The sequence below is a fragment of the Benincasa hispida genome, chromosome 3 (assembly GCF_027475165.1).
Source record: "Benincasa hispida cultivar pf3 chromosome 3, pf3_genome.v1.1, whole genome shotgun sequence".
Classification (NCBI taxonomy): Eukaryota; Viridiplantae; Streptophyta; class Magnoliopsida; order Cucurbitales; family Cucurbitaceae; genus Benincasa; species Benincasa hispida.
Genome location: NC_143480.1, coordinates 30,788,996 through 30,800,990, shown reverse-complemented (window position 1 = coordinate 30,800,990; position 11,995 = coordinate 30,788,996). Strand labels below are relative to the sequence as shown.

Sequence of the window (11,995 nt, the reverse complement as noted above, 5' to 3'; positions counted from 1 at the left end):
TGTGATTTTAGAAAGAAAATAGTCTGATGATTGACTTTAGAAATCAATTTCTAAAAATAGAATTTAGTGTAGCTTTTGGATGCATGTTTTTTACCATATTAAGAAGAATGGGTGAATATCCATTAAACTACACTTAAGTTCCTAAATTTTGAAAAATATGTGTATTTAGTTTCTGAAGTTTATAAAAACGCATCCTTTTAATTCTCAAATTTATATATATAAAAAAAAGGTCTATTTGATCTCTGAATTTTAAAAATGTACTATTTTAAACTCCAAATTTATAAAAACAAGTCTAATGATCCCTAAATTTTAAAAATATATATTTTTGTTCCCAAATTTATACAAATAGGTTTAAAAGATAATTGAAGTATTTTATATTTGATTTTTTAACAATAATTATATGATATCTAAAATTAGAAAAAAAATAGTTTTAGAGAGGATGTGATTTTTAAAAATTATTTTTCTAATTTAAAATGTAATATAATTATTCAAAATAATACTATAAAGATATTTGAAGAATTTTTTAAACATATTTTTAAAAATTCATGAACTAAAAAAATATTTTGAAAATCTAGGACCAAAAGATTTATTTTCTTATAAATTTAGTGACTAAAAATATACATTTTTAAAATTCGGGATCAAATACACGTATGATTTCACATATATAATTTTTTCAATGAAAACATTTGACCATATATTTGGGAAAGCAGTCCAGGGCTCCGAAAGTCAAAATCTACCTATTGAGTCACCGACACATGCATAAGAAAATGTATTAATCGTTTGAAATATTATGAAAAGTACCATTTATAAAACACATTAATAAAGCATTTGTCCCTAGAGAGCATCAAACTAACAAAAACTAATTGATTAAATAATTACTTAAAACATTATATCATTCAACACCATGGGTGTTAAAAAAGTTCAAAACTGACCTAAAAAATTAAATAATTTCTATACCCAAATTATTTAGGTTGGATGGCTTTATAAACTTATTTAACTAAGGTATGGTATTGGTTTTAAATAACTTACAACAAATATCTAAGAATAATTTTGTTCACAAGCTATAATATAATTAATTGAGAAGAAAATCCAAACAATCCCATGTTGTAGTTAATTAAAAATTATTTCTATTTCCTTTTACAAAATTAGATATGCAAATTATCCATTACAATTTCTTTTACATTATTAGAAAATCTTGCCGTTATAATATAACACTCCTTATAAAATAAATTTCCTCTCGTTGTCAATTAGTTTGTAATGGAATACCATACTATCAAATATGGTATCAAAATTCATAAAGTCCAAACAAGTATTTGGTCTAATAAAAAGAAATTGTGATCCTATAAAAAATGGTGAACTTAAAAAGAAATACCTTCTTTCTATGGTCTATAATCAATAAGTTATCGGTCTAAAGGCTCTTTCTATGGTTTGTAATCAATGAGTTATGTTTGAAGTAGGACCAACATGTCCATCTAAAGGCTCTTTCAATGATCTATAATCACTGAGTTATTTTTGTAGGAAAATGAACTGACACTATGAATTTCATTTATTCTTTTTCAATCTTTGAAGTGGGAAAATGAACCGACACTTTGAATTTGATTTATTCTTTTTCACTCTTTGAAGTAGGGAAATGAGTTGACACCTTGTCATTAATTCTTTTAGGGTGTTAAGAAGTGGTTAACCACTATGGATTTATTTGGGACATTAAGTTAAATTTTGAAATCTAGAGTTGATAAGGTTTTAAAAAGTTTGTGTTTTAGGATGGAAAACAAATTTTGTTGTAGTTAGAGGGAGAGAGAGAAAAAAGGAGAATATTGGATTTTTTTTCGGCTAATGTACAAACTTTAATAGTGAACACTATTGAAGTTGGTTGAATTGAGTTATTTAATACCGATTAATGAAGTGGGTGGGTTAAACATCCTCTTTGTGTATTTGGTAAAACTCATTTTGATTGGATTCATTAATGTCATATCTGAAAATAATTGTCCATTATTACATAACAAATTAAGTAACAATTCATAGGCTAACACTACAAGAAATCACCCCTTTCCTGATGTTTCAAATCGCTGAGAAATGCTACAAAACACGTTGGAAGATCCATTCCTAATGACATACTTGTCGTCGGGAGTTTAGTCGGGAGATGTTCGTCGGAAGTACGACTCCCGACGTGGAAACACATACTGCTGGGAGATTGAAGAAACTTTTGATGCCTGTTATATGACATCGGGAGTTTGGCACTCCGGACATATGTCTATACATTCATTGGGAGTTCAATTTCAGAAATTCAAATATGAACTTAAACACTCGACAGCTTACCAACCGTAGGGAGATATAAAAACTCCCGACGTTTTTCGTCGAGAGATAGTCATTTACTTTTAATTTTTTTTTTTTAATTTGATCTGAATAACCTATATAACATCATTAAACAACTCAAAAATATTCACATAAGAAATGAAACAAACAAACAAAGTTCATAGTGTTCTTTATTAAAATAGACAAAAGATGGCAAAATACATAGAAGAAACAAACAAACAAAAGAAATATGTCTTCAAAAATACTTAAAAGAAAGAACATGAAAACAATGTCCCAACACATGATCTCGAACACAACATCCCCAACAACATTTCCATCCTTATCTTCAAACAACATCCTATAGGAAAACAAAAACCATAAGATGAATCCTATAAGTCCTACAAAACAAATAAAATACTACAATCCTACAAAACAAAGAAATGAGTAACAATCTTACAAAACAAAGAAAATCAACACACTTCCAACACTACATGTTTTCAGCCTGAAACCTCTACAAACACACAAAGACTACAAGTTAAACACCAAAATGATAACTTATCTTAACCCATCCCAAATAACATTCAAAATTCATAAAGTTCCACACAACTCATCCCAAACTCATCCCACACATCTCACACAACATTTAAAATTCATGAACTTTGGACAAACAAACAAAAAACTCCAAGTTGAACTCCAAAACAAATATAAGTAATCTCAACTCACTCCCATCATCCCACACAACATTCAAATTTCATAAACATTCACAAACACACAAAAACTCCAAGTTGAACTCCAAAACGAGTATAACCAATCTCAACCCACCCCCCACAACATTTAAATTTCATAAACATCTAAAAATACACAAAAAAACTCCAAATTGAACTGCAAAATAAGTATAACCAATCATAACCAAACCCCCATAAACATTCAAATTTCATAAACATCCATAAATACACAAAAAACTCCAAGTTGAACTTCAAAACAAGTATAACCAATCTCAACTCACCCTCCACAACCCACACAACATTTCATAAACATCCACAAACACAAAAAAACTCGAAGTTAAACTCCAAAACAAGTATAACCAATTTCACTTTCGTTCCCACTGATCTCCCTAGCCACCAAGACTCCACCATTTTGTGTAGCTCGACGATTATTATGCTCTACAGTGTGAAAATCGTACTCCATTAACAATGCATCCATTGTAAGAGTACACCTTAGACAAAGGTTACATTACAAATGAAAAGAAATAATCAGAGAGAACTTCTCTTTCAAACAGTTGTAGAACCTGATAATTAATTATACATTTAAAAATGACTATAAAAGATGAATCATCTCTCAACTTTCAATACTATGTATACCTGAGATCTTAACCATTCGGAAAATTTGTGTTAATGTCTTATATATAAGTCAGAGGTGCTTTGTTGCCTATAATTTATCATTAGAAAGTTATATCAAGAATTTATCTTACAACTTAGAAAATTATAAAGTTCAAAACGAACTTGCGATATTTTGTTATTTCTTTATAATTGTTGAGAATGTATCAATATGCAATACGTTTTTCCTCCATTGATAGTGTCCGTAAAGTTGACGCCCTTAATGGTCATACTTTCTGACTAAATAATTCAAATTCACCAAATATCTCATGATCAGGAATGTTATCATCATTTCGTTCATCTCTATTGAATCTCGTTTTAATCCCACTTAGAATATAGCAAACAAAAGTTCCATGATTCATTCATTACATATATTCTTCCGCTATAGACTCCTCAAGATGTGCTTTGTTCTATACATATTGTTTTAATGTTCGTAATCTTCTTTCAATAGGATACATTCAACTGTAACTAACCGAACCCACCACTTTGGTTTCTATGGTAGATGAATAGCAAGGTGTACTATTACATCGAAGAAGGCAGGCGGAAATATTTTCTCCAACTTAGAAAGTATGGCTATGATGTCTGCTTGTAGTCGGTTCATATCACTTACACGTATTATTTTTAAACATAAGTCACGAAAGAATGCACACAATTCAACAATAGCAGTGGATACGTTCTTCGATAGATGTGCTCGAATACCAATTGGGAGTAGCCTATAAAGCAATACATGGCAGTTGTGTATTTTTAGCCCTGATATTTTTCCATCTCTGTCATTCACACATCATGATATATTAGACCCGACTCCATTAGGAAATTTCACTGATTTCAAATACTTACAAAACGAAATCTGTTCACTATTAGTTAATATGTACACTGCATGTGGCTTTACAAATTTGTTATCGACTAGTATCAAGTGTAAGTCCTTTTTTATCTTCAAATCTTGTAGGTCTAACTAAGTGTTTGTTGTATCTTTTTTTTTTCCTTCAATATTTAACAATGTGTCTACCAAGTTGCCGCAATGTTTTTTTTCAATATGCATTACATTTAATTTATGTCGTAACAATAGTCTAGACTAATATGGGAGTTGGAAAAAAAGTATTTTTCTTAGTCTAGTTTAGAATTTGTTTTCTTTTTTTATTTTGCTTCAATGTATGTTCACTAATCATAAGAAAGTTTAACATATTTATTTTTCGTACGATCTCTTCTCCATTCATTATGATTGAAGGAGGTCTATGTTCAACTTTTCCATCGGGTTGCCTACTTCGGTGCTAACTATGATTCTCTGGAAGATAACATCGATGTCCCATAAATGATATTTTCCCTCTTATCTTGAAGGATTTATTTTCTTTGCATATGGGACATGCTTGATAACCTTTTGTACTCCACCCAGATAAGTCATCGTACGTAGGGAGGTTATTAATAGTCCACAATAAGGTTGCATATAATTGAAAAAAATTACCAGTAACAGAATCATAAGTTTGCACACCAATAGTCCATAATTCTTTCAAATCTTCAATCAACAGCTGCAAGTAAACATCAATTTTCTTTCCACGAGATTTTGGACCAAGTATGAGCAAAGACATGAAGAAGTTTGTTTCCTTCATGCATATTAAAGGTGGCAAATTATAAGGGATCATCACCACAGACCACACACTATATGAAATGAGAAAATTTACGATCAAAATGTTTCCACTCCTCTACATCAGTTGGATGTCATAAAATATCTTCTATTTCAACTCGTTTATCTTTATGCCAACTCATGTAAGAAGCGCCTTCTTTTGATGCAAAAAAATTGCTTTAATCTCGGTATCAATTAAAAATGACGTAATACCTTAAAATTCTTTCTGGTACAATAAACAATCATATCGAGACTCACCACAAATAGGGTATTGTTGAAAATCTTCAAATTCTTTCCGGTACAATACACAATCATATTTCTACACATGAATAGACTCATAACCTAGGCCTAAGTCATGCAATTTTCGTTTAGCTTCATAAAAGGAGTAGGTATAGCCGTGCTCGTTGGAAACGTTGCTTTTAACAATTCTACCAACATGTCAAACGATTTGTTACATTAGCCATTGATAACTTTAATATGCATCAACTTCACTAAAAAGTTCAAGGACGAAAATTGCGAATAACCAAGATATAGTTCATTACGTGCTTCAGTCATTAAATCCTCGAATAAGTTCGTGGTATCTCTTTCTTGACCATTAGAGGACATTTCATTCTTAATCCCTTCTTCATTTGCATCTTCATTTTCACTTGGAACTTGTAGATCGTTTATAAGACTCAACATTTCATTTTCTTCAACAACATTGCCCTCTATACTATTTGTTTCAACATTGTGTATTGATTGAGTTGTATGACTTTCAAAACCTCTAGATAAGTTAACTAACTCTCCATGATATACCCATTCACAATATGAGAGAGATATTCCATATGTTAATAGATGTCGCTCCACAACATCTAATTTTTCTCACTTAAATTCATACAATTCTTGCATAGACATCTTATTCATCTGGAATCATTAACATGAAACTTCACCACATCTAAAAACTAGGATACTCATTCTCTATACTCCACTGATAACTTATTCCTAAGTTTGATCCATTCGTTATTCATCTTTAAAAATGAACATTTTCTGGCCAACTTGTAATCCTAAACAATAACTTGTATTATTTAGATAATGAACAGTATAAAAATCAAATTGTGCTAGGGTTAATAGATGGTGGTTCATGAATAAAGAGAATGAGAAAAAAAATCTCATCACATCATCCTTCCATTGAAGATAAAATCAAGCCTTACTTTCTTTGAGTAAACTTATGTCTTATAAAAAAATAATAAATAAATAAAAAGTTACATATATATTAATCAAACCGAAATTGTCATTTTCATTAATGCCTAATAAATTTCAACAAGCAACTCCCGACGACACTCTTACATCGTCGAGAGTTGTGTAAGAACTCCCGAAGAATTATTTAATTCATCGAGAGTTTGGACTGTCTAGGTTACCTTCCATCTCCAACACCCGACGGGCATGATGATGCATCGGGAGTTTTGTCGAACTCCCAACGCCTATTTTTTAGGCATTGAGAATTCTTAAGAACTCCCAACGAGCCACATACCGTGTCGGGAGAAATTCAACACTCCCGACGACACTCTTACATCGTTGGGAGACAGTCTCTCTCCTAATGACCTATTTTTCGATGGTTATTTTAGGCGTCAGGAGAGTCCATTTTTTCTTATAGTGTAAAATGAAATTTAAAACAAAACAACTAAAACCTTTTAAGTAATTACACATAAATACTTTACAATATATTTTTCTCTTCAACCATTCTAAATTTAATATTAATAATATATGTATTTAGATTGGTTTTTTAAGAAGCACATGTGTTAGGTTTTCATTTTTATTTGAAAACAATCTACAATATGAGTGAGTATGGTTCAGCTGACTTAAGGATATATATTTTTTATCAAGAGATTAAAGGTTCAAATATTTCTTGCTTCGAATTGTTATATCCAACAAAGTAAAGCGAAAAAAAATCTATTTGATTTCATTCATTAGCTTAAGCTTTTGGATCAATTGATGATTTAGGGTGGTATTGGAGCATGTGGTCCAACAGATCTTGTGTTCAAACTTTTATAATGTAATTCTCCCTAAATTATTATTGATTTTCACTTGTTGAGTCTTCTATCAATTTTTAATTTGATTCTTTTACGATTTATATGTTGAGTCCTAATTTTATAAAGAAGAATTTTCTTTTAAAATTATGATCTTTATCCAAATATCCAACCTATATTACTTTTTTTAGTTTTTCGAGTTCAATAATATTCGTCTCGATTTAAAGCTCATTTGATATATAACATTTTTGTTTTTTGTTTTTCGTTTAGGTTTCTCATTTATGTTTCTCTGTTTCCAGATGTATGTGATAATCATTTTCATTTATTATTTCTAAAATGGGAGTCAAAAAAATTATTTCTATTTCTATTTTATTTGTGGTTCCATCCAATTACCATCTGCACCTCTGCTCTATTGATATCACGTGCCCATGGAATCCTTATATATTCCCCTGGTCTTGGTTTCAAGTCCCTTCTATTGCATTTTTTGGACCTATTTTTTTTTTATATTGTATTTCTTTTCTTTTTTTTAAAAAAGACACTTGTTTTGTTTTTATTTATTATATTTCTGTTTTTTTTTCGACCTTTTCGTTTTTTTTCTCAGTACTGGAGTTCTGGACCTTTTAGTTTTTACATTATATTGCTTTAGTTTTTATTTATTATATTTCTTAAGTTTGCTGTATTTTATATACTAAGCTAATTTTGAATTAATATTTATATTTTATATTAGTTTAATTTAACATTTTCAAATTTTTAATATTTTACTTTAAATATTTTTTGAATTTTTTGAATTTTAAATTTTGCGGAGTATTATAATTAAGTTAAATGTGAGTCGAAATCATTTTGAGACAATTGCTAGAGTGAAAGATGTCATTATCAATCAAATTTTGGCAATATTTGAAAGATAGATACAACTTTATTTTTGTATTTAGTTGTGCATCAAGACTTATTTATATTAGATGATATAAACTTTTGATAATTTTTTTCAATATTTAATATATAACATCTTTTTATATATATTACATTATTATAAAAAAGAAAAGAAACGAGAAACGAGAAACAAAAAATAGTTAAAGCGCGGATAGATGAAGGGTCAAGAAATAGAGTTATAAATAAAGGTCCCTCCCTCAATAGAGAAATATATCCAAAGAGAAGAAGAGAGATAAAAATGGAGGTTTCAAAAATACTTCATATGAATTCAGGAGTTGGAGACGAAAGCTATGCCAAAAACTCTTTACTTCAGGTCTTCTTACTTATTATAAACTCACTCACCTCCCTTTTTCACTTTTTTTTCCCTTTTTAAATAACATATATTTTTGTTCTTCCAGTTTATCTCATCATTATTATTTCATACAAGTTGTTTTGCTTCAATACTTTTCTTTCACTTTGTCATTCTTTTTGGTGTACATGATTTTTTGTAATTGAGTTCGGTTTTAGAGTTTTCTTGATTATTTTAATTACAAATCCAATCCCTAAATTTTGTGATTTTTTTTTATATTTAGTTATTAAAATATCCAAATATAACAAAAACAATCTTTAGACTTTCGAATTTTTTAAAATTCACAAATCTACTAGATACAAAATTGAATGTTTATAGTATATAATTAGATATAGAATTAAAATTCTATATCTAATTGATCAAGTAATTTTTAAAATTTATGAATTTTGTCATGACCTATTAGACACAAAATTTAATGTTTAACGACTTATTAGATACAAACTTAAAAATCTATAGATATTTTTCAAAGTAAATGCAAACTACAAAGTTGCGGGGCTAAACTTAGAGCTTAACATTATAATCATCATCAATATTATTATTTTGAGTTCTCAAAAGAATGAGTAATATCAATAACCATAGAAGTATGCTCACTTTTGACAACATTAATACTTTAGCAACAAGTTTATTTATTGTTGTTTTTGTTTAGTACAACAAGTGAGGTTTGGAGAGTACTCAATTACTTTGATTAGCATTAAGATTTTATATATATATTTATTTATATATTATTTTGATGATGTGATAAGCAAAAGGTAATATGCTTAGTGTGGCCAATCATCAAGGAAGCTCTCGAAGACTTTTGGAGTACTCAAAATATTCCAACCACTTTCACAATAGCAGATTTGGGATGTTCTTCAGGACCAAATACTCTTATGATTATCTCTAATTTAATCAAACAAGTGCAACAATTACACAAAGACCTCCACAATAAACCATTCGACTATCAAATCTTCCTCAACGATCTACCCTCAAATGATTTCAATACCATTTTTAGATCGTTGCCAAATTTCTTGGAAGATTTGAAGACTCAAATTGGAGCTGATTTTGGAAGATGTTTCTTTAATGGCGTGCCAGGTTCTTTTTATGGCAGACTATTTCCCAACAAAAGTTTGCATTTTGTTCATTCTTCTTATACTCTCCATTGGCTGTCTCAGGTGATCCTCAAAATCTTATTCCAATTGCATTATATCATCAATGATAGGATTCACATAATTGAAATATGCTTCTAACGGACTAAAAACACTTTTCGTCCCAAAAGTGATTCCAAACTTACTCGAATAAGTAGAATATATTTCTATTCTGATATGAGATTTGTATGAAATTAAACTTCAAGTAAGTTTAGATATAGGCATGGTATAATATTAGTTTAGAATCAGAGAGAAACATTCTAAATTTTTTCTTGAAAACTCGAATACTAAATTGACTAATTCAAAATATGAGTCGTCGAAATATATATTTTTTAATTGATCTATGTACCATAAAACGTAGGTTTGGTTTAGACTTTTAAAGAGATTTTCAATGATTTAGAAGTGATTTGAAAAGTTATTTTAAAAACTATGATTTATTCTCATGGCCCACACAATAATGTCAATCCCATTATCCCCGACAAATTCCTCACTCATTAACAATTACATTGTCTTGTCTATTATGCCCACTCTTTTTTGTCACAATCCTAAATAAAATAAATTAATATAAAGGAGAAAGAAATGATTTTAAGGTTAAATCTAAAGTGTTTTAGGTATTTTGAAAACTACATAAATTAAGAGTGGATTTTGTTGATAATTCCTTGTTAATCATCTTCTATACAATCACCATCCAAATGATACTTCAAAAATCAATTTGTAATGATTATTAACATGGTACAAAGTATTAATTATAACTCTATAATAACATTAGGGATGTTATTATTATTATTATCTTTAAATTTCAATTATTATTATATTTAGATTTTAACTTTTATTGTTCAATGACCAAGATAATTGATGCAGCTGGACATTTAGATTATATATGGGTAATTTGATAAATAATTAATCCAATTCTAACTATTGATTTCTACTAGTTGAACTTTACAAATTTATTATATTCTATGGACTTTTAACTATGAAATTCAATATTTAGGTACCCGAAGGGATGGAGATAATAAACAAAGGGAATATATTCATAGACAGTACAAGTCCAAAGAATGTGGTTGAAGCCTTTTACAGACAATTTCAAAAGGATTTTTCACTGTTTTTGAAGTGTCGTGGAGAAGAAGTAGTAATTGGTGGACGAATGGTTCTTACCTTCTTAGGAAGAACAGATGAATATCCATCAAACAAAGATTATTGTTATTGTTTAAAATTTTTGAATTTAGCTCTCAATGACATGGTTAGAGAGGTGAAAATACAATATAACACCCACTAAGATATTATATTTTTCTTTCATTATAAAATTTGTCGATAATTTCTTTGTGGTGGTGAATCATTACAGAGGATCATTACAGAAGAGAAAGCTAATAGATTTAATGCTCCAACCTTCAGACCATGTCCAGAGGAAGTAGAAGCAGAGGTTTTAAAAGAAGGAAGTTTCATCATCAATGAATTTCAAGTCTCAAGAATTGATTGGAACTTCTACAATATTGAATTTGATGCATCAAATGTGTTTGTTGATGGCAGTTATAATTTTGCAAAAGGTATTAGATCTGTGTATGAACCACTTTTGATTCTTCACTTTGAAGAAGCCATTATCGAAGAATTATTTTACAGGTATAGACAAATTGTCAAGGATGAGATGTCCAAAAGAAAGTGTGAGTTTGTAAACCTCACTATTTCCCTTAGTAAGATTTAAAATGATCGGAAATTAAAGAGATGATATTATTGTGTTGTTCTATATAAGACAAACTTTTTTTTTTAATAAAATAAATGTAAGACATGCTTTAAGAACCTTGATTTTATGGGTTATTCAACTACATTCATATATATTACACGTAAATGGAATTGTGAATGGTAGACTTGTTTAATAGTTTGATAGCCATTATTTTGTTTTTATAAATTAAACTTATAAAATACTACTTCATCTGTAAGTTTTCATGTTTTGTTATCCATTTTCTAGTAATGTTTTAAAAACCAATTCATCTATTTTTTAAAATAAATAAATAAATATGTTTATTTACACGTAGAAAACTTTCACTTTCAATCTATTTCCAGATAAAAGATTTCAAAGCCAGATTCTCCTTTAACAATTAAAATTACTACATTTTAATTTCTTTTAGCATGATAATTAATATGATTCACTGATAGTTATCGTGTAAATTAAAATACCAAAAGTAGTAAAGTAGAATCATTAATAAAATAGTTAAAAGGTTGATTATCAACGTAAAAGAGGTAGAATTTCAACCGTAAAATCTTGAACATGGTAACTCAGTGAAGGACAGGTAGAATTCATCCATTGA

The 11,995-nt window shown here is 29.0% G+C and overlaps 1 protein-coding gene across 2 annotated transcripts; it reads left to right on the top strand.

Moving 5' to 3' along the window:
* Positions 1 to 8,447: 8,447 nt before the first annotated feature.
* On the top strand, positions 8,448 to 11,483 carry LOC120069978 (S-adenosyl-methionine 4-1-methyl-2-pyrrolidinyl-3-oxobutanic acid methyltransferase-like). Of its 2 annotated transcripts, none has more exons than XM_039021827.2 (4): positions 8,448 to 8,532; positions 9,318 to 9,719; positions 10,684 to 10,941; positions 11,035 to 11,483. In XM_039021827.2, exons 1-4 carry the CDS (start codon positions 8,458 to 8,460, stop codon positions 11,389 to 11,391), a joined length of 1,092 nt encoding a protein of 363 aa, XP_038877755.1. In that variant the 5' UTR covers positions 8,448 to 8,457; the 3' UTR covers positions 11,392 to 11,483. The 2 variants fall into 2 exon arrangements, with proteins under 2 accessions (XP_038877755.1, XP_038877754.1); XM_039021826.2 differs by having other exon boundaries at positions 9,312 to 9,719.
* Positions 11,484 to 11,995: the final 512 nt, after the last annotated feature.

Excerpts from the sequence above, each read along its gene's own strand:
- LOC120069978 (XM_039021826.2), top strand. The coding sequence starts at position 8,458 with ATGGAGGTTTCAAAAATACTTCATATGAATTCAGGAGTTGGAGACGAA. Across the intron at positions 8,533-9,311 it reads CCAAAAACTCTTTACTTCAG|CAAAAGGTAATATGCTTAGT; the intron begins GTCTTCTTACTT and ends TGATGTGATAAG. Across the intron at positions 9,720-10,683 it reads CTCTCCATTGGCTGTCTCAG|GTACCCGAAGGGATGGAGAT; the intron begins GTGATCCTCAAA and ends TTCAATATTTAG.